This window comes from Chelon labrosus (assembly GCF_963514085.1).
Source record: "Chelon labrosus genome assembly, chromosome: 22".
In the NCBI taxonomy this organism is placed as follows: Eukaryota; Metazoa; Chordata; class Actinopteri; order Mugiliformes; family Mugilidae; genus Chelon; species Chelon labrosus.
The window spans coordinates 15,628,668-15,651,927 of NC_140355.1; the positions used below are offsets into that span (position 1 = coordinate 15,628,668).

General features: G+C 43.3%; 1 protein-coding gene across 1 annotated transcript in view; it reads right to left on the bottom strand.

Moving 5' to 3' along the window:
* Positions 1-7,965: 7,965 nt before the first annotated feature.
* The window catches only part of dym (dymeclin), a 46,224-nt gene continuing 30,929 nt past the window's right edge, over positions 7,966-23,260 (bottom strand). The window contains exons 15-17 of the mRNA XM_084572820.1: positions 17,868-18,050; positions 15,953-16,066; positions 7,966-8,147 (exon numbers count right to left, since the gene is read on the bottom strand). Of these exons, the coding sequence (XP_084428946.1) occupies positions 7,998-8,147; positions 15,953-16,066; positions 17,868-18,050 (447 nt within the window). The 3' untranslated portion in view covers positions 7,966-7,997. The remainder of the gene's footprint in view (positions 8,148-15,952; positions 16,067-17,867; positions 18,051-23,260) is intronic.

A 23,260-nucleotide genomic window follows, 5' to 3' on the forward strand; every position in this document is an offset into this window, starting at 1 on the left:
GTGGAGGAATTACAGTTCAGTTGAGGGCAAATTGATTTGTGTAACCGCTCAGTAAATGTTTCATGAGGGGATTTTCCTCAACTGTCATTACACATTGCATTGCCTTCATTCATTTTTGTTTTATCCTTCAATCAGGTTTAAAACATGGCCCCTCATTGGTTGCTCTAAAGTGTTATCAGGCCCTTTTTCGAGCATAATTTTCCCTTTTAAGTAGAAAAGTTTCGATAAGTAGGAGGATTTTTCCTTAAGTTCAACACAAGCTTTCAATAAATTGTTAAAAGTGACAGTTTGGTGAATATGCTCACGGACTACAATGTCCATTAAATATAGATACATCCCTCCGTTTCCAGTCTTTCGCGCCAAGCTAAGCCGCGTCTTCTAACTCTCACCGAGAAAGTGAGTAAAATGCAATTCCAAAAGTGCTGAACTGTTGTTTTAAGGACCTCTTTAAGGTCTATCAAGTGGTCCGCGGAGCTAATTCAAGGGAGAGGGCGTGCAGTGGGGGTAAAACAGCTTTGCACAGGAAGAGGAATGATTAATATTCCAGATAGCAGCCTTGGCCTTTACTATAATTTATTGACACAGTGACTGCTTCCAGACAAGGGGTCATGCATATGCAATTAAAGAGGCGTACTCCGTGTGCGAATCGGCGCTCAGTACGGGGCGAGGACGGCACACGGGGATCTGGTCATTGCTAAGATAAGAATGATAAAAATAAGACAACTTTAATTAAAAAGATAGAGGAGACTTTTTTTTCCTCTCTCTCTCTCTCTCTCTTTCCGTTTCTCCACCACTTGCACATCTGATATCTTGTCAGGAAAGTGCAGAAACGCCCACCACACTGGCAAATGTCACGCACAATGAAAGAAAAATAAAAAAGAAATGCAAAAGCAAGAAATTGTTCTCATCCCTGTTGTGTGGAGCACTTGTCAACATCTGCAGGGACACAGCTACGAGGTGATGTCCTGCACGACCCATCCACCTGCCCTACCGCTCTTTTCATTCAGCTGACTTTGGGGTTAAAGGTCAACAGCGTCCTCTGTATTCTCCCTAAAATGGAGTTAATGACTTTTATATTTGTCAGGCTGAAGAGTTCCCCCACCAGCCGAAAAGGGAAATTGAGTCAAACGCAATCTGACATCACAATAATGAGCCGCCACCGACAGCTGAGGACGAGGCCGACGGAAATCTAAAAACCCATCTCGTGCAGATTGAAGTATGACGCCGTCGAGCCAACGGAGAGGCTCAAGAAAATATTAGTCGGTGATATTACATCTCAGCGTCCAAGAGGAGACGGATATCACGGGTACAGATCGCGGCGGCGGCGGCGGTAACCGAGAAAAGACGCCATTGGTTTTTATTATGGATTAATCTGCAGAATATTTTCTTACTCCGTGAATCTATTCTTAAAGTCTATAAAAGCGTCAGGAAACGATTAAAAACGTCACACTTTCTTCTCAAAAAACCCCAAGGCGATGTCGTCGAATCAGTTATTTTGTCACATAAACTCCACATCTACCTAAAGATGATCACTTCAGAGTCACACGGAGCAGCAGAAGCAGTAAATCCAGCAGGAACTTTTAAAGATATGTGAAGCTTTTAGCTCGAATAATTGCTTTTAATCGATAGCTGCAGATTATCTTTCTGTCCTGTAGGTTAATTAAAAACCACATAAAATTGAGATGCAGGGTAATATCTTTAAGAACGTGAAAATTTGAGGCAACCTTCGTATTTAGAAGTTAATCTTTCACGAGGCTAGTTCTACTTTTACTTGCCAATAAATCATTAATCTGGCAACACGTTTGTCTTCTATGAGAAAGTGTAAATTTAATTCCTCACAGTCTTTCTTTTGGCTCTTTTGACTTGATCACAAATAGCACAAATAGCGATTAAAAATACGTCAGGTTACTCAGGTGCTAACTGCAAATATAGTATACGCTCATCACAAGTCTTTGCAACTGCCTAGAAACATTAGGAAAATTAGTGACAAACTGTCATACACAACTGAAACAAAGCTATGTAAATGTTTGTCTTAAGGCAGTGGTTCCCAACCCTGGGGTGGAGATCACCCCAGGGGTCATTTGGTAAATGGGCGCGGTTACTGGATTGGTAATGATTGGTAAGAGAATCTCACCTGCTCATAGACAACCTGTCTGACACAAGATATCTTTTTTTGGCTTTTCAGATGACGAACGTAAGCGAAGCAACCGGTCTTGTGTTTTCTTTCAGCGCTTCACAGTCTCTCTGCCCACTCGTTCACACAAACGCACGCATGCACCGATAAGCCGCAAGATTAAAACCACTGTCAGGAGAAGTGAATAACATTTAAAACATCTTGTGACAATTCAGTGTTCTGCTGGGAAACTTTTAGACCTGGCATTCATTCATGTGGATGTTACTTAGACATGTAGCACCCACCTAGACCAGACCAGGCACCCCCAACCTATAACAATGACACTCCTTGATAGAAAGGATGCAGCCCGACATAGGCACATACACAAAAACGGTTTAGGAACAACTCAAAAACATGAAGAACAGCGCAAGGTGTTGACCTGGCCTCCAAATTCACTAGATCCCAAACTGATCAAGAATATGTGGGATGATCCACAGAGGCCCCTCCCCTAAAACCATAGGACCCAAAGGCCCCTGCTAACAACAGACACCACAGGACACCCTCAGAAAGCCCATGTCCATTCTCTGATGAGTCACAACAGTTTTGGAGACACAAGGGAGACCTACACAATATTAGGAAGGTGGTCATAATGTGTCATTCCCACTGGGAGCAACTCGAGTCATCACCGTCTTGCTCAAGGACCCACAGCGAAGGGCATGTAAGGTTCACCTCGTTTTAAATCTTTATCTCATCTGAACTTCCAAATACACACGATCAATTACGAATAAACCCCAATTCCCTCGTAAACCCGCTGCCGAGTGTGAGTTCACCTTCTTTTCCTCCTCCTTGCACCTCGGTAGCAGCTGCGCCAGAAATACAGTTTTTTTTTCTACAGACCTTCACCTTCAGCTAACAACATATCAGTATGGAGCTCAGAGACAGCAGACAGCGGTCAATAAAAAGAACACCTTAATACAATATTAATTACTTTTAATCGATCCAAACTTTTCAGCTGGATCAAAGTCTGACTGATGCATTGTGATGCTTCAATTTTTTTTTTTTTTACGCCTCTAGATATCTGTTAAATATTAATACGTAGCCCACCATCACAGGCAATTAGAAAGTGCAGTGAAGCAGTGAGCAGAGACATGAATGTATAGTACATATGCCTTAAAGCTGCCTTTAAGAGGCATTTCATACTTCATTTTTTTTGTGTGCGGGATTTTCCCCTTTTCAAAGATTTATCGCCAAAACATCTTTTCAGTTTGAGTCCCGGGTCTAAACGCTGTGGTTTGAAGAACGTTTCACAGCGGAGAACATTTACTTCCACGTTCCTTTGGTCTGGTTTCGTTCGGGGAATCAATTTGGGACGTACTATCACAGTAGCTGGAGGCCTCCGTGACCCAGTTCTCTTTAAAGGCCATTAGCGTGAAGCAATTTTGAAGATCCGCGTGTAATTGTTCTACATGCCGGAGTGACAAGGCCAAACAGTGACGCCAATGTCAGACAGTCTCTTTGTCCTTCCAGCGACTCGGTCCTCAACACACCATGTCAAACACAGAAACCAGGAAAATGTAGACTGGATATTTATGGATTTGTGAACATCTTCACCGTGAAGAAAGAAAAAAAATAAATATACACATGATATACACCAATCAGGCATATCATTATGACCACCTTCCTAATATTGTGTACGTCTCTCTTGTGCGTCCAAAACTGTTGTGACTCATAAGAGAACGGACATGGGCCTTCTGAGGGTGTCCTGTGGTGTCTGGCAACATGATGTTGTTAGTGGGGGGCCTTTGGGTCCTATGGGTTGAGTGGAGGGGCCTCTGTGATACTTGATCAGTTTGGGATCTAGTGAGTTTGGACACCAGGTCAACACCTTGTGCTGTTCTTCATGTTTTTTTGAGTTGTTCCTAAACCGTTTTTGGTGTGTGCCTGTGTCAGGCCGCATCCTGCCATCAAGGAGTGTCCTTGCTATGAGGTGGGGGTGCCTAGTCTGGTCTAGGTGGGTGCTACATGTCTAAGTAACATCCACATGAATGAATGCCAGGTCCAAAAGTTTCCCAGCAGAACTCTGAATTGTCACAAGATGGTCGATGTTGTTCACCTCTCCCGTCAGTGGTCTTAATATTGTGGCTGATTGTTGTATATATATATATATCACCACTAAAATTGTTTTGGTATGTCATCTTGGGACCATGAATGCACCAATACATCGATCTCATGCTATGACGTTGCTGCCGCTGCCACAACATGTAAAGTCAGAGGATCACCGAAATGGTTCAGGATTCAGACCACAAACATCTACCATTCACAGCAAGTCATTCAATAGTTGCTAAGACTAAAATTGTGGACGAATGCGACCAGTGGTTAGATTAAAAATAACCTCCGCTCTGGACAGATTCTGTTTTGTAAGACGTTTCGTGCGGTAGCGAGGCCAAATAGGCTGAAAGTAATAAAGAATGAACCTGAGAAACGTGTCCACACAGCGACTAGTGTTTCCTAAGATGAGCCGAGCCAGAGGTTGTTTACTGCTTCAGTAGGTCACCTGGTATCTTGCAGACATCAAGATTGTGATAGTCTGTCTGTCTCTTCTTTATATCTGTTAAATTTGTTTTTCTGGTCCAGCCCACTGAAACATGGTTTTCATTCCAACCAAGACTCGTTTGAAGGGAACGACAGCGGGCGTTTTTTTTTTATATGTTCTCTTGCAGTGAGCGTCTCTTGCTCTGACCTCACCCTAAAACCGCGGAGCATAACGACCTCGCAACGTTACCGTGGTGATCTGTTATATTAATGAGTTTCGCGTCACAGGGGGAAACCAGCTCTTCAGCAAACTAGTATCCGGCGTCCTACTTTCTACGTCATTTAGTTGACACCGATTCGGGTGTGACCTCTGGCTCCGGGGTCGCACGCCGACGAGATTCCACCTAGACCTTGAGGAAAAAGGTACCGACGTTGAGAAATAAACAAACTACCCATCCCAGAATTCCCCGATCCATTCATCTTTCTCCTGTCACCTGAAATGGGAGCCGGTCGTAAGGTGACCCCTCGCGCCATAAAGGAACAAGGAGAGCCATGTCACTTTGTGAAAACCTCCGCTCAGCCATCTGGCACTGCTATAATAGAGCTGGAAGCAGGTGAGAGTCCATGCAGAGGCAGAGAGACAGCGCCGCAGTCTCCTCGAGCGTGCAATCTCACTGTAACCCGCCGACGACCCCGCGCTGAAACGAGCCATTCTTTACATCAGATTGCATCCATTATAGCGTCCTTGAGAATAAGAGAATTTCAGGCATGAAAATCAATACAATAGAGACGAAAGGCATGAAATTCTCTCGGGAAGTGGGAGCTCCGGCGTCACAGTGGGTGCCATTGTGCCCCCCCCCCCCCCCCCCCATCATCACGGAGTAGTTTTCTGCCTCCGTTTGTGCTGCCTCTGCAGCTACGACAAAAACAGGCAACAATGAGACATGCCAGACACATTTAGTGTGCGATGCAGAGGAAAACGGCGGGTAGCGGTTTGATTTTCAGGCAGCGATGAAGTCCAAAAAGAAAAATAATGCAGGCTATTTGTACTACATCCTTTATAGGTGCCTGAGTCGTGGCCCGTGGACATAAATATCTTACACAATAAAAATAAATCCAACCTTGGACACCAGGCTAAATCTGGCAATTTGAGATTAATAAAGTGGAACTGATGAAACATTTCTGTTCTTTATTTTTGAACAATTCACAGTTTAACATCTTGTGGCCACTAAAAACTTTTTTTTAAACCACTCCGGTGGAACTTATACAACCTTTAGCAAGAAGAGTTTGTGTTACTTCAAGAGAATAGTTTGACTTTTTGGGGGAATTCTGGATAACGCTGCATTAAATATCAAGATTACAACAAGAAGCTAGTTAGCTTAACCAAGCATACACATTGAAAGAAAAGGGAAACGGCTAGCCTCGCTCAGTCCAAAGTTAAAAAAGAAAATCACTGACTAGCACCCGGTGAGCTCACTTTTGTGATAGTTTTATGGGGAGTTATGAAGCAGTGACTTCTTGGATTGTGTTCGTTGTTTGCTCCACATATGACACCGTTACCTCACAGCAAGAAGCCTCTGGACATAAATCTGCAGACTCTGAGCCTTTCTGTGTAGGGTTTCACATTCTCCCCGCGGCTCCTCGGGTTTTCTCCGGGTGCTCCGGCTTCCACCAACACAGTCCAAAGAGAAAAACAAGTCACGTTAGGTTAATGGGAGAAGACTGGCGGATGGTCTGGGGTGTCTCGCCCAATGCCAGCTAGGACGGGCCACAGCAGCCCTGCAAAACTGGTTAAACACGATGGATAGATATCGATCATCTTGTATAACTTTCAGAGAGAAATGGAATAAGGGAATATCCTAAACAGTCACATTTTAGGGTTGTGTAAAGCCTGTAGAGTTATTTTATTGGTTAAATCCACATGTAGAAGTAACGAAGGAGCACCGTGCAGGACATCTAAGCACTCCCATGACTTGGTAGTACACCTGAGTTCAAAAAAGGCAGAGAGCAAAGGTAGAATTGTGAATGCTAAATGGGATAATGAGAAATTTAATGAAGTTCCCCTCTGCACGGTGCAGGATTGAACCTCTCTTAATAACCATGCGACACGGAGGCTGCTTTGATTTCAGATTTTTATTTAAACTCCTATTTTCAAAGAAATCTTTGCCAGGAAAATGACAGCCGTTGTCATATCATAAGTAATAATATAAAGCCAGATTCCCACCTGGGAATAATCAAAGAATAGTACCGCTGTTTGTCTCCTTTTATTTAGCGGTAGTCATTTCAGAACTACTACCATTAACATGTTGAGGGGTGGTGCATATATATATATAAAAAATAATATACATGGAAATAAATAACTTAAGTCTCTAGTTAAACATGCAAATAAAGAAACATATTAAAGAGACAAGTGTAATTATGCACAATAGGACAAGAGGTTTAATAACTGTCCTAGTTTAAGTATTTGCCTTGGGTTACCATGAGGAAAAAATGCTAATGACAAAGACGGGGTAAAGTCAGACAAATGAGCTGGAAGCAAATATGAAATCACATGAATCGGGCAGCTTATATTCGCCAGGGACTGAAATGAAGCTGTAATTAAACTGTACTCGAACGTGGGGTGTTAAACCACCGACAACGCCGTAACATTACGAACGAAGCGCGGGACTTTCTGTTGTGGTAGATTGTAATTTTTTCTCTCTGACCCGTTTTGAACTTAATTTCACAAACATAAAGCTGTTATAAAAACCCATTGTATCCCGAGAACGTGCGGTCAAAATAAAAAAGCTAATTTAGGAGATAATCACACTTAAACGCAGTAATAATAAAGGGTGTTTAATTAAATGTATGTTGCGTCTTTGGAGACACGTTGCTTGCTTTGAATATCAAGTTGGAGCTTTTCTTTTTTTTTTCTTTTAGCATTCAGTGCGGCGGCAAATGAACGTTCACCAGAGCAGCGTAACACTTGGGTGCATATGCTTTAATTGACCTTTTTCCTCCGTAAGCAAGAAATAAACGTGAGATTATCCATCGCCAGTGTCCTGAGCTCCTCGCAATAACAGAAGTGTGCTCAAATGTTAAAAGGGTGGCGACTGCACGCGAGCTACCGATGCAGACGAAGCTTCGCGGTGCAGGAGCGGAGGGATTATCGTGATATGAGAGGGGAAAGAGGTTGTGCTGCGTAAAAAGAAACACCATCCTGTACAAGGTCGAGGCACTTTCAAAGCAGCGCGCACGTACTATAAAGGGTGATGCACACACGGCCCACCCAAAAACACACACACAGTCTTGTTTTCTTTACTGAAAGGGGTGGGGGTGGGGGGGGGGGGGGGGGGGGCAAGCAAGTCGTGGATCAGCCGGAGTCCATGCTGAACAGCTCGATGCCGTGTGGGCTCCAGTGGAGGCCGACTCCAGAGTTGAAGACCAAGGACCAGACGTACGGGATGAAGAAGTCCTCTGGCTGGTCTTCCTCCACGTACTTGAACTTGAGCTCAGGAAACTTCTGTTAACACACACAAAAAAAAACAAAAGAGAAAAAACTGTTATAATGCGGGGATAAAAGGGAGAAACTCTTACACACAGGAAACATCTTCTTAAGACGATGAAATGTGAGGAAGTCCAGTTTTCTTTTCAGATGACTAAACACTTCACAGCAGTTTGTAACACAATATAGCCGTCAAGTGGGACGAGCTATTTCAGGTTTTGTCGGCGATCCAGAGGGGGAAAATAAATAAATAAATAAATAAAAACATCCTATTCATTCACGCCATAGACAGCGTTTCATGACTCACATCTGGGACATTTCTACAGCCCGGATTGATGTACATGAAACGCTCGTGGTTGAATCATCGGTGAGCGAGAGATTAAAGCCGTGCCGGGGAATGTGCGATGCCTCTTCGTAACACCTCTCCAGGACAAGAGATGATAGTTTTGCTAAAAATATTTCCAATTATTAGTCTTTAATGTGTGAGCGTGAAATGAACTCTTGCCAGTAAAACAAAGGATTTCAGGAAATTGTAGATTCCAGGAAATACTGGAACAAGCTCCCGCATGAAACATTTATTAATTTTAACGGTTTAAAAGTAACCTCGATATATCTATCTCCCTTTTCCTGCCAAGACAGTGCTGACCCATAAAAAGCATGGACTCCGCTAGACCTCTGAAGGTGTGCTGTGGTATCTGGTGCTGAGAACGTAGCAGCAGAACCTTCAAGTTCTGCAGGTCGAGAGCCTCCAGTGAGAGTGCATCAGCAAGCCTTGGACTCAAATTGTCCCTTGTCTTTTTTGTTGCTTCTAAAAACCATCAACGCACGTTCTGTCTAATATATCTCAACCACCGATATATACAATCAGTTGATCGATGTATACCTAAATGTTAACAGCCTGATATTTCAGAAAACACAGACCCTAAATTAGTCCTGTGGTTTTATTTATTCAATAAATGTCTTGGGATGGAGTGGAATTTAAACACTGGCTCGGCAACTAATAAGTGCTGAGCGATTCATCGATAATATTGAAAATGAATGAAAGTAATCAGTTGGAACAGACCACTGGGTAAAGTTTGTGAAGAGATTATTAACACTACTAAAACCACAACTAAAAAGCAGCAATCATTAGTCGTCACATTATCTGGTGTGATCCCGTATGACAAGACACGATTTAAAGAGGAATTACCGCTTTTTGTTTTTTTTTACAACCTGGACCTTATTTCTGGCATAAAATACGATCATTTACTCACCCATATAACTTTGGCGTCATTTGGAGTCTTTCGGACGATATTTAGATATTTAGTATATTCATATAGTGGGAGTGAATGGGGCACCGAAACGTCGAAACTCTAAATAATGCATTATCCGAAACTCTGGACTTAACGGGGAATAGCACTAGCATGTCAAAATAAAAATATTGGTGAAATCAATGAGTTTCGCAGCAGATAATGCGTTATTTAGAGGCTGCGTTTCGGTGCCCCATTCACTCCCACTATATGGATATACGCGGATCTAAATATCGTCCGAACAACTCCAAATGACACCATAGTTATATGGGTGAGTAAACGATCGTATTTTATGCCAGAAAGAAGGTCCAGGTTGTAAAAACAGTAGTTCCCCTTTAAGTAATATACAAGAGCATTTCATGTAGAAAAAGCTGTACCCATTTAAAAATAATAAAAAAAAATAATGACGACCTTGTTCTTCTTTGTTGGTGTTTATATTTAATATTAAACAATTTTTTTTAAATAATGTTTAATGTTGACTTCTTGCAAACAGAACTCAATTAAAATCATGAATAACCTTTCACTGCTTGGCCAGACTAATTATTTTCATTATCAATTAATCTTGGTTAATGAATTCAACGTTTGGTCAATGAAACGTCAGAATATTTAAAATAATGCTCAGTATAAAATGTACTCATTGTTTTGTTTGAATCCCTTCAATTTCGCAGTGATTAAAAGACAAAGGAAAAGCAGAAAGAAAACCGATTAAATTTCTGGCGGCTGACTAATCAATTAAATTATTAATTGCTGCAGCTTTGTTCGACACAAACCCCCCTCCTCCCCTCCTCTATCGTAAGAAATACTGGACGGTTGAAGCCCCCCAACCGGAGCAAGCCAAGCGTCCGCCTGCCCACCTAACAGCAGGTAAGTAGCAGAAGAAGAAGAGCATCAATAATACAACAGCACCTCATTATATCCTCCTGTCTACACATGCATGTTATGTGCACGCACGCAGCCAGTAATCAGTCTGTGGTGAAAGACAGACGCCGCGGGCCTTTATGCGACGGTCCCAGGCCGGTCTATTGAGTCCTGACTGGCTCTATTCACAGCCACACTATCGGTATCATAATGACACAGACGGAGGGGCTACGGGGTCACAGGCCATATGCCAGGCTACTGAGGCTACACCACAGTCATTGTGGTGGCTAGACACAATGCAGGAGCTGTATTATCCGACTGGCATTTGTGTGTAGGTGACTGTCTCATAGCCTAGCAACTCATCAAATGTTCATACGACACTGATGCTGACGGTTACCCAATAACCCTGGCTTTTAATTCTTACCACAGAGGACGAATTGCTGCGTAGTTTTATTTTTATATAGCAGCTGAAGCAGATGAATCTCCTGCTACAGCCGCCATGATATATGACACATAACCAGTTATGCTAATTAGGTTATTAAGATAATTAAAACATTCATCAGCAAATACTACGCAGACAAGACAGTTTCAGACAGTTGTTCTGAAAGTGTGTGGTGTTAACGTCTTTCTATGTTAATACATTTTCCCCAATTATGGTGCAAGTATATGTAAACTAATCATCCATCATGTAATGTTTTAAGCTGTTGTTATACAAACATATCTAAAAAGAGAGAAAGAAGACACTGAGGCGATATCGTGTTGGGTTTTCAAAGCGCCAGGACATTAAAACAATACCTCATCAAAGCTACTTATGAAAATATTAATTATCTTTTATTCAGCCACGAGTACACGTTTTTTAAAAATACAGATAAGACGGGGCCGACGTGCATATCACACCCCATAATTAAAGAGTATACTTGTCTCAAGCTTCTCTGGTTTATTGCAAACAGAAGAACTCAAAACCCTCATCGCTAAAATAAGCATCTTTTATCCAAAATGAGTAGCTCTTAAGTCAAATAAATACATAAATAAATAAAACTACGAAGTATAAAGTCCCCTGTGCACATGCAAACTAGATACTGCGCACAAAATATAAAAATGAAACCCTGAATCACAAAAGTCTACATTTCTTTTACTTCTATATTGGACAGAGCCACCAGGGGATGTGGCGCCAAGGGAAGTCTTAGATATCACTACATGCCTCAGAGCAAAAATGTCCAGAGTATTTCTGGGAAAAAAAAATAAAAAATTAGAGCATCTCCAGACTATAACATCCCATCCCTAATATTATCTCCCTCCCTCATTCTGTCTCTGCTGCGGTTTCCTCTCTGTTCATATCTCCTCTGGCGCTCTGTAGCGCTCCCTCCCTCCCTCCTTCCCTCCTCTGTGTTGTTCTCAGCCTGGCTGCAGTCTGGGCCCACTTGGCCCGGGCTCATATCAGTTAGTTATGGGTCCTGGCGGGTCAGGCCCTCGCCCCTGAACACAGACTGACTGGCTGGCCTCATATCTACACTCAGGACTCTGTGTTCCCTTTCCTCCTCTGCACGCTGCTGTGCTGTCAGAGCTCGGCCAGACAGAGAAGAATGCGGCAAGGGAGCAAATAACTTGATACACACAAACACGCTCTTACATAAAAGCCGCATTTCACACACGCACTGAAGAATTATATTCCAAAAATCAAAAGGCAACATGCAAGTCTTTCATAACGCCCCTGGTCTAAGTGTTGTCACTTGACACTGTCGAAAAGAAACGGTTTCAAACAGCCACTAATAATTTCTGGCCATGTTTCAAACAGTTAATACATTTATTTATGTTCACTCTTGCTAGTATTCTCTAGTGCAATGTTTATTTTGCCAATTCAACATTTTTTTATTAGTCCACTAACAGGATAGAACATCAAACGGCTCCAGCTTCTAAAATCTGCTTTTGATGAATATAATTGGAGGATCTTTGCGTTTATAGCCGACATACATATTCAAGGTGCCCAGATAATTACTCTGTGGAAACTCTTTCTCTAGTTCTAACACAAGGACTTGCAACTTCAGCTCTAACAGATATATCTTGATGGATGGTTGTAAAAGGATGAACTTACACCTAGCACCAATTATCTGCAACGACCTACCAATCAAACGTTGGGTTTGGGCCGTGACAGACCAAGCCGACTGCTAAACTTTTGCCAGTTTCGTGAAAAAACGATAAGTGTCTCCCACCCTAGTTTTGGAGGTGTGTCCGGCACCATTTCAGACGATCCAGCATGTTGAATCACCGGCGGAGCGAGACGGCGGGAGATCAGTCTGATCGGCTACTCAATTTGGCAAAGCACGCGAGGAGAAACAGATGTGACGGAAGTTAGCAAAAGACAAAGGCCAGGAGGTCAGATGGCTCTTATTGTTTTTTATATCTTCATCTTATCTGTACATTCCAATACACAAATATTTTGGCAACGATATGGTCACCTGGAATTGAAAAAACTGTAGATTAGCACGATTCAGGAGAAGCTGTTCATATCTAGCTACCTTGCTTCTGGTTTCATCTTTTGAATCATGAACAAAGATTACCTTAAGGAGAATCATTTCCTCTTACGCAGACTCAGAACGTTTGTGCTAGCTGGCCACTGGCCGTAGTCTTTGTGGTGTGTTCAAGTGCAACATTTTGGTCCAGACACAGGAGACTTTTGGTAGTTCGGTAGTTCGGTAGTTCTTTGACGTCAGTTTGGTGGGTCAGGGCCTTTAAGTGGTGTTTAGCAAATATTATACCTCCTAAATATCACTATGTCGGCATGTTGATGTTAGCATTTAGCTTGGTCTCTTAAAGAAGGAAAGGAAAAATGTCATGTTTCAGTCTATTGTTTGTTAGAAGTTGCTCTGCACACCTTCATAAAATGTTCACGTAAAGATCTTTGCAGGAACATGATCAGTTCCCAACGGAGTGACGCCAGGCCAACTTTCCGCAGCAAAAGTTTGTAGGCAAGAGAAATCGGGCTGGAATCCAGGCTAACAAGTTAGCAACTTTTAAAATACGGTCACGATCCTTTCTGTAAGAATGGCAGACCCTGATCATCCTGAATTTGAGTTGTGTCAGATCAATTGTGAAGACAGATTATAGCTACACAACTACGTACTACTTATTTTTAAGTTATTCCATGGACCTTTTATAGGTTTTATAATTATAAAATGTATAAATACTTATACAATATAGTTGCCTGTGCGTGGGAAAGTAGTAGAGGCCAACCATAAGTACTATAAAGGTCCAGGTACTGAGTAACAGCTGTTAATCCCCCCCGTTACTCCCACCGTCTCTTCCTAAGGAGCCAGAGAGTCTGTAGGCTATCGCTGCTCAATAAGGCAGATTTCAGCTGGACAGGCTAAACAACACATTCCACAGTCACTGAGCGCCACTCAACCTCACACACCCTGAAACAACACACACGCACACAAAGAACAAGAGGGACAGTTGAGTGACGAGGCACTGAGGGTTATCCCTGGGGTGTTGGCACCTTCTCGCAGCCCTTTCTTTCAGTTGGGAGCTAATTTGCATGCCTACTTCCTTGTGTAAATGCTTTTGCGTCGTTTGAGTAAACAAGCTGTTTGTAGTCTTGCGTCTACGATGTTCCTCTCACCTAAAACAACCAGGATCTAGTTTGTCAGTAAAATTTAAACAAAATGGTTTACTTAACAAATTGCAGCTCCTCCCAACATGCATATTTAAAGGGATCAAACTTAAGCTGTGCACATGCTGATATAAAAAAAAAAAACGCTGTTCTCGGATCACACTGAAAGGAAAAATAATAGGAAAATAATAAAACCTTATACTGAGGTTGCTTTGCAACTGCCACTTTATGGGAGCAACAGCAACAAAACAATTTCCCTGAAGGATTACTAAAGTATTCTTCTTATTATTATTGTTTGTTTTCCCAGGCACAAATTCATAAGAGACTAGCTGTGATATGGCGACAAGAGAACGTGAAATAATTATGAAGAAAATGTGGGCGGGCACCAAGTTGAACAAGTGGATTGAGATGTGACAGAAACACACAGAGCTCCACAAAGCTTTGCTGAAAGAACACACCATCGACAACCGTGGATCCTGCTGACAGCAGTCAGGGAGCGTTGGGTGAACCCAGACGGAGCGTCCAGGAAATCTTTCCAGCCTCAAGCCATCAGTCTGTACAACTCCACATGCACTGCACATCCATCCATCCATCCATCCATCCATCCATCCATCCATCTATAGATAGATGTTAGCATTTAGCTTAGTGTCTTGAAAAAGGAAAGTCCATTTTCTTGCATTTCACAAATCAAACAATTGTTTTGCAGAACGAATACCACTATTTAATTTTAAACTTACCACAGGACAGAACAGCTTCACAACAATGAACTAATGAATGACAAACCAAGATGATTAACATCAGCCCAAACATCTCATTCCTGTCAGTGCAGGCATAACTGATTGAGACGCCAATACTCCCCCTTTTCTGAGTAATTACCAACTTATCGATGGTTCTACACAACATTAATCTAGCCTATGGATTTTACATAGGGGGCCCGAATGGTAGAATGAGCTCATGAGATGAGGGGTGGGGAGACAGCTGTTTGTTTGAGCGATGGTACCATCAAACGGCGGGGACTTCTCCCAGAGGACACATTGTCCACATATTCTTTTTGCTTCATGTCACCCTGTGGAGCTGGAAAGCACTCAGATGGCGGAGCGTCGATGTGAGACTCGCGCCGCACACATCTGTACGCCGCAACGACGACACGCAAAGTGGTCACGTGGAAAGGACAACACACACTGATGCACCACCATATGCACATGTCCAGCGAATGAGTGTGCGCTACAGGTACGGCACTCTCGCTGAAGGACAGGGCAGGGTTATCCACATGGCTCCGTGTGTAATTCTACGGCCCCGCGGTCGATCGCTACATTAGCGCTCCGAGGTGCTGGCGGGGAACGAGACTGGGAGAGCGCGTGGACTCATGGTCACGCGCCATCCCTCTTCCATATTGGCTAGCGAGACAAATGCCTTGCAGCCAGCCGCCAAGTATAGAACATGAAACACATGATGAAACATGCAATTAAGAGCTTCTGTGCTGGTGAGGAGACTGCTGGTTACATATTTCCTCACTGATTAATGGACGGGCATTGGGAGGGGAGGGGTTAGCGAACCCGCCAGGAGCGCTGGGTAACGAGGCACGGTGGCAGATTTATGTCCCCCCCAGCCCCTCCCCCAGATCGTATGTGCCCATGACAAAGTGCCCCCTAGACCCAGTATCCCATCTCCTTGAAATGTCATTACATGTTCGTGTGTAGCAGACCAGCAGAGATGGAATGAAGATGGGCATTAATGCTAATGAGAATTGGGCTTTGGCCTTTTGTCTCATGTCCCAATGGCTCTCTCCATTTTTCCCTTGCCCCAGTCCATATCCCCATCCCATACCTCTCCCTCTCTCACCTGTCCAGACAAACTAATTCTCTTTCCTTCACTTCCCCAGGACCAATCCACCAAGCCTGGCGGTCTTTGACAGCACATTGTACTCTCTACACATGAATCTTGATGTCCAAAGTGTACCGCTTCCTTTTTTTGCTCCAGACGGCCTCATGTTTCACGGCTTCTCGTCTCCAAGCTCACCACTTCCACTTGCCGTCCCGCTGAGTGCATGTCTGTGTGTGAATTACCTTCAGTCTGTCTTTCGGCAGGGCCTGGGCTCCTTTCATGATGACCTCCTGAACCCTCTCGACTGACAGGTCACTTCCAGCCTGCTCCAGACGCTGACTGAAGAAACCGAGCACCTAAAGGTCACGCAGGAGGAAACAACCAATCACAAATCTGGCAAAAAATACACGTGCTGTGTTTGAAAGTTCATTTTGTAAAGCATAAAAGAAGAAACAATAAAGTAGGCGTGCGTTATTATATATTTACTTAGAGTGTCATCACTTACATTCAGGTTTACTGTTCAACTGTAAACGTATCTTCGTCACAAAACGTTTGGTCATGTTCGATGTTTATGTAAGTAATAAATATGACCAACATATCTCAACATATCCAAGTATCAACCACTAATGCTCCAGTAAATGAATTTAAATACTACTCCTGCTCTCCCCATTCAGTCTTGTTGCTGCTTCTAACTACGCACGCAGGATCACTTGATCTCATTGAGGTTTACTGACAAATCCCAGTACCATCACCAAGCTCTCCGGGTCTTCTAATCCCACTGTTTGGAGCCGTCACATTAATATTTCAGCAGCCACGCCCTATATGATGACACTGGGTGCAATATGGAGATCTGAGCACCAAACGTCACAATGCCACACGCCGAGACCTCCATTCTGTACAACGCAAACACCGGCAACTTCAGTGTGCGTCAGTTCATTCAATGTTAAATCTATTATTTTTATTTATAACATACTGCTACTTCCATCAGCAGCTAATTAAACGTATACATGTTTCCTAGCAACAGTATGGTGCACTATGCACTCGTCTCCATACCATGAGCATAACATAAAGCCAATTAAACGGCGAGAGTGTTCAAGAACAGTTGCAAATAAGTGGTTAAACTGCAAAATGCAAAACGGCACACAGTCTACTTTTAGTTGGGATTACAGGTTTGGTATAGGGTTTAATTTTGTGTGGTATCCCACTTCTAATAAGCACTTTACTGGAGCTCAAATTATCTGCTGCTTTCTCGGTTCAAACTCAAACAAGAAATGTAAAAAAAACACAGTATTTTGTGTTTCTACTGCCGCGCAAGGTCGTTCTCTGGGGAAATGTTTGATGTTTGATAATTAAAAAACTCTAGGTATTACTGATTCTTTTTAATGCTCCTTTCTTTTTTGGCAAAACGCATCTACAGGCAATGTTTTCTCAGCTCGTGCGCCGTGGTTACTTTAGAGATTTCAAACACACCAGAGCGCGTGTGTGTGTGTGTGTGCGTGCGCTCCTACATCTATCTAATACTAATCTCTTCATTAACTCCGAAGGCCTCCCATATGGGGTTAATTTAGAGGAGCAAAAAAAAGCAGCCTCTCATCCCGAATCTCATGCTCACACACGCGGATTTGCGAGCGCAGGGAAGGCTTCGGAGAATAGCCTCAGGGAGACTGACTTAACCGAGGGATTCTAGCTAGCATGCTTCCCTCATACTTATGGATAACTGCAAAGCCCATGGCAATGTATGCAGCAACCCCCATCCTTCATACATACATACTCATACACACCAAAGCTTCCTCTCCGTCTCTACATGACTAATACAGCTATGAATGGCAGCTTTCTTTCGGGCTGTCCCTTCCTCCCCCTATACGCCACATTCTCTCAATGAATATTTGAGACAGAGCCCCTCGACACAAGGGGGCTGATTAATTCATCGATACTGCTTAAGCTCACAGGGACTCGTATACAGTTGCGAGTGTATACTACGTTAACGATGCAGCTCACATATATTCCGGCGCAGCTTCACTTTTTGAATCTCTCCCAGCAGACGGGGAGGACACTGAGGGAAAATCTACACAGCCTTGGCATATTTAATAATCACAGGAAATCAGTCAACACAATGAGGTGAGGCGGTCTGAGGATCGAACTATACTATTCACCGACCGTGTCCAGGTTCTGCATGATGTCTTGGAAGGACGGGTGCGTTCTGAACTGCTCAAAGAGCTCCCTCTTGTAGAGCAGCGCGTACACCAGGTTGGGGTTGTGGTGTAGAGAGTTGCACAGGCAAGAGTTGATGATTTCCAGCATCATGCGGATCACTTCCTCAATCACATTCAGGTCCTGGGCCTGGAGGGGGGGGAAGAGGGAAGGATGCAAAGGTTAATTGGTTTCCCACTACGCTGCTTTCACTTATTATGGTGGTTTTTAAATGATTGTCTCTTGATAGATTGATCAGCAGGAGGGAACGAACAGAGGCACGGACGAGAAGGCAGAAGGAGGGAGAGACGAGGGATGAAAGGAAAGAAGGAGGAATGTCAGCCAAGGTCTTAGCCGGGGACAGGGAGGTGATCTTGTAAGCCACAGATCAGGTCGTGTCACAGTATATTTCCTCTCTAGGCAGAGACAACTGTCACTAGTGACAGGTGACAGTATAGGAAGAGAGGGGGTGTGAGAACGGCAGAGAGAAAGATGCACCGGGCTGAGTGGCTGACGTGATGACTTATTTAGAAAGTACTTCAGTCAAAGCAGGCTTGCCACAAACCAAAACGCAACGCGGTAAAGATCACGAAAGCTGCACGCTGGAGTGTGTTGCATTTTAGGACAGACTCACTTGACGAGACATTAGGTACACTAGTAAAACAACACAAAACACTCTGATATAACAGTCCTGCTCTAAACCTGCTGTCATGAATGTTATAATGTTCAGTTTATGTTGGAACAGGGTGAGAAAGGTGGTGATTAAGCTGTATGAATATTTTGGTAGATGTAGTTTATGGTGCTGCTGAACTGGATTGAATTAATTACACAAATGTTTTTTCTGTTATTCAGCCCAGCCCTCTGAAATGAGGTTGTGAAAATAATAATTTGTTGGTGCAACAAACCACAGTCTCCAAAAACGAAAACAGTTGACTCTCTCAGTTATTTAAACTGATTTAGTTTCGGCCTAGTCTTTAGTCTCTTCGTTTACACTAGTGTACTAAATGAACCGTCAAGTGAGCGTAGCTGCTCTTTGTTGGAGACACAAATGAAAAGACTAGATGTAAGCCTTAAAAAACAGAGTGAAACATAACTAGTCTCCACATACCTGGAACTCATCCCTAACCTGTTATGACATCATTTGTTTAATACAACGAAAGATGAAAGAAAATCGCAAACGTGTTTTACAGGGTCATTAAGTGCGTCCTAGTCTCCAGTAGTCGTGTTTTTTTTTTTTTGTTTGTTTTGTTTTTTGTGAAGATCAAACAAATTCAACGTAACACATTCAAAAGATACGGGTAGATGGATTAATAATGTTGTTTTTGGATTGAGTCCAGTCAGGTGGTTTCCCGTCTTTCTGTCTTTATGCTAAGCTAAGCTAAGCTAACTAAGACCTGGCTGTAGCGTCATATTTAAAAAAACAGATATGAGTAGTATCAGACTTCTCATTTAATACTCAATAAGAAGTAAATAATTTCTTAAACCTACAGAGGAAAGAGACTCTTAATGCTTGGCGCTATAAAAAAAAAACCTTTAACCACACAACAACCAAAGGAAGCTCAGACAGGTTCTGAGAAAATCACCTCCATCATTAACAGAAGTCTACCGAGCAAAGCTGTTCAGCCTCACCAGACCATCCTTTCTGGAGAAAGAAACCATGGTTTAAGGATAAAGATTCCATGACACATTGTTCTTTAGTCACTGTTTCACAACAATGTGTTTACCAGACAGACAGACAGACGCCACGGTGACGAGATAACCTCCACCTGTCGTGTTCCACGGTGACACACACACACAAAAAGAAACCTGCAGAGACCGTGGGAAAATAAATAAACTTTACACAGAAATGAACCTGCACAGTTTGAGAGCGTGACGGCTGTGGGCAGAGCTTTAAAAGAATCAATCGTTCACTGGCTGAATAACTGATAAGGCGAAGTGGTTTCAAAAACCAGTCTGAAAAATACAAAACAATGAATAGCACGAAGCGTCATCGCAGTGAAACCAAGTACCACTAAGAAAATGTTTTCCCTTGACTCACCCAAAAAACTAAATGATATATAGATATCACAAAAGAATCTGGAAAAGGTTGATTGTTTAAAAAGCTTAAGACTTAACACTGGCTGAACGAAGCCAAATGGCTGACTGGTCAACGGGCTGAGTAGCTGCTGAGACGACAAAATGCAGACTAAGAGAACGCAGGAGTCAAGAACATTCAAAGCGGCTTAGATTAATGCAATGGAGTTCTAATGAAATCAGTCCAACGGTAGGCTGACCGCAACCGGCAACACACGGCAAAGCTTATCTGACAGGTTTCAGAGCCGATCCTGGATCTGAAAGTAAATATGAAGACATGCAGCTGGACGTTTACTGATAGTACGGCCTTATTTACAGCGGAAATGAATTATGGAGCTCGGAAGGGGACTGAATACTAAATCGAGGACCGGGGAAGAACATGAGCAGGACTTCATAACCGTATACAACGTAACTGATGTAAGACTGTGAAAGTAAAAAATAAAAAAATAACTTCTCCAGATGTTTAATTGACCAGTTCATCGAGCCGGTCTGAAAACTTCAATCACGTCTTTGTTTTACAGGAAAGCCTCATATGGGTTTACATCCCGCTACGTTTCAGCTTTGAAAGTGTATTCCCTGGAAGTATCATAGTTCCTGTAAAATACATTAGAATGAGGTGCTGAGCAAGACCTTTTAATCTTTAATGCGTATGAATTAGTGGGAAAAAATATATATATATTGTCTCCTCTGCACAATATTAGTAAGTAAGATAAAAATTCCTGAAATCCGTTAGTTGCACAGAGGTCTTTACTGTATGGTTCTCCAAGGCCAGGCTCACGCTCGTACGGATTCATTTTCACGACAAACATCATTGTTCTGACGGTGACCTGTTTTGACCAAGAATTTGTTAATGCCAGATTCAGAACAGCGGCCCGGCGAGACTGCTACCGCAAGCTGATTGGAAGCCGAGATTCCACCTCCAATCTGGGCTAACCATCTGTAAGAGAACTGCATGTGGTAGCGTTTTATATTCCATCTTCTCTGCCCTGCTTCAGAAACAAGTCCTTATCTTATAAATAACTTTGCTCGCTGTGTGGCTTTTTTCTTTTTTTTTAATCATGCACATGAACACGCGCAACCGCTCCCCTGAAAGTAGCCGAGGGGATTAGGATGATTGTAAATAACCGTAATATGTTGCACACTGACCGTGAATTAGGTTTGCGGCACAGATGCAATAACGTATTGCACCGATTTCCACGAGTGAGCAGACACAAAGGTGTGTGGAGCTTTAACAGGCAGACGTGGAAGCGGCGAGGAGAAGGCAGGAGAGCCGGTTATAATGAGGATTGATTGTGCGTCTGGAAGCAGAGGTGGCTCTCTGAGCTCGACTCCACTGCCTAGCTAGACCTGCTCCACTCTGTTCTGCGCTGGCAGGCCATAATTAGACAGAAAGCAGGGACAGATATGGGAGACAACTGAGTGGGAGGAAGAGGAGGCAGAAAAAGGGAGACGGCAACAAAAACGGGAGTACAGAAGATGAGAGGAGGGGGGAGTCGGTGGAGAAAGCGAACACGAAGGAGTGGAGACAAAAGCGGCAGAGGAAGGTAGAGTAGGAGTGAGGGATGCCTTGTGTGTTTGTTCTCCAGCTCTGCACCCGGCTTAATGAGATTAGTCTGGCAGAAAAAAAATGCCACACTCGGGAATTCAGGTCACATGAAAATAGGCTAGCTAGACGTCTGCCTGGCCCTGTGTGTATGTTTGTCAAGTGGATGAGATTAAGAGGTCCATGGTCTACTTGAAACCCAGACAGGATTTAAATATCTTTGGGACTTCTCCGCCTCCTCTTCCACTTGCCACCCTGTTCGTTTGCACTTGTTTTTCCCCCAAAATGTGTTTTCTCAGCCAAAAACCCCCCCAACATGTGTTTGTTTGACTGCATAAAACCCATTACTGCTTTTTTTTCTCTCTCTCTCTCTCTCTCTCTCTCCATCTCCCCTTCCTCTTCTTCTTCTTCTTGTCCTCCCCTCCCCTCCTCTTTTCTGTTCCTTCTCCGGCAGTCATGTGCTATTTTCCAACCTCCTGCATTGTCATTTAGTCACAACCACTCATGCTGCTATTTAATGTCTTCGCTCCACCCAGGAAAACATAGGCCTCAGACATGAGCTATATCATTAGTCTCAATGATCCTGTCCCATTTTATTTGTTTCACCATTTACACAAACCTTACAGAGGAAGGCTGCGAGTGTGTGTATACGCCCGCGTATGTTTGTAAGCTTTTCCATCTGTCTGATTTTCCTGCGAATTCTTCACCACGCCGAGCCCGAATGTGTTATATCTGCAGGTGTTTGACCTCTCCTGTCAGTCTGACAACTGAAATGACAAAGGACGCAGCCTGTGACTGGGAAAGACAGTGTGTCTAGTCGTCCCATCATGCATGTTTTCATGCAAGTGTTTGTGTGTGTGTGTGGACAGGGTGTTTAGAAACACAGACATGTAAATCCCTGTAAAGTAGGAGCTGGCATCATTAAACCAATAGCTTAGTGATTCCCTGGTTGGCCACAGTGCAGGCTGTTGCAGGGCAGACAAACCAGACATATTAAGAAAGAGCACTGACAAAGAGAAGGGCATGGAAATACACAAACAGATACACAGAGAGACACAAGCAGAAAGAGTGAACAACCACACCTAAACGGATCTGTCTGAGATCTTTTTTTTCCACGCCAGAGTCTAAACCACTTAACAGAAAAACAGAGAAGAGCTGGAACTGACATGTCATCACGGAGAAATATTCAAGTAGTTTCTTGTAAAACGTATTAAAAAACAAATAAGAACTAATAAACAAAGATAGGAGGTTTGAATGAGAGGCTGAAGGAGAAAAAAATAATGCCACATGGACAGACAGACAGTGAGGTTCAGACTGGCTGAGTAGCAGCAGCAGCAGCAGCAGCAGCAGCAGCCTGCCGTGTCTTTTGGGAGTTTTTAAATAGGTCATTGTCTGACCTGCATTATGGTACCATGGCCATGTCATAATCACACCATTTTGCAGAGCATTGTGCCCAGGTCAGCCTCTCATTACCCCGCAGCCTCACGCACGCACAAAACATCCTTTGTTGCACGCACACAGAGAAATGGAAGCAATAGGAAGAGTTTGACCTCAGCAGCATCAGCGCAGTCTGCCATTCTGGGTCTAGGGTCTGTTTAAGAGGCGTCGGACAATCTCTTCATCGCCGTCTGCGCCGAGGGAAGGTCTAGCATATTTGGGGACACATATCGTATTATCAGTTTAAACAAAGACGCTACTTCTCCGAGACTTGGAGGGAGACAAAACAGCAGCGATGCTGGTAATG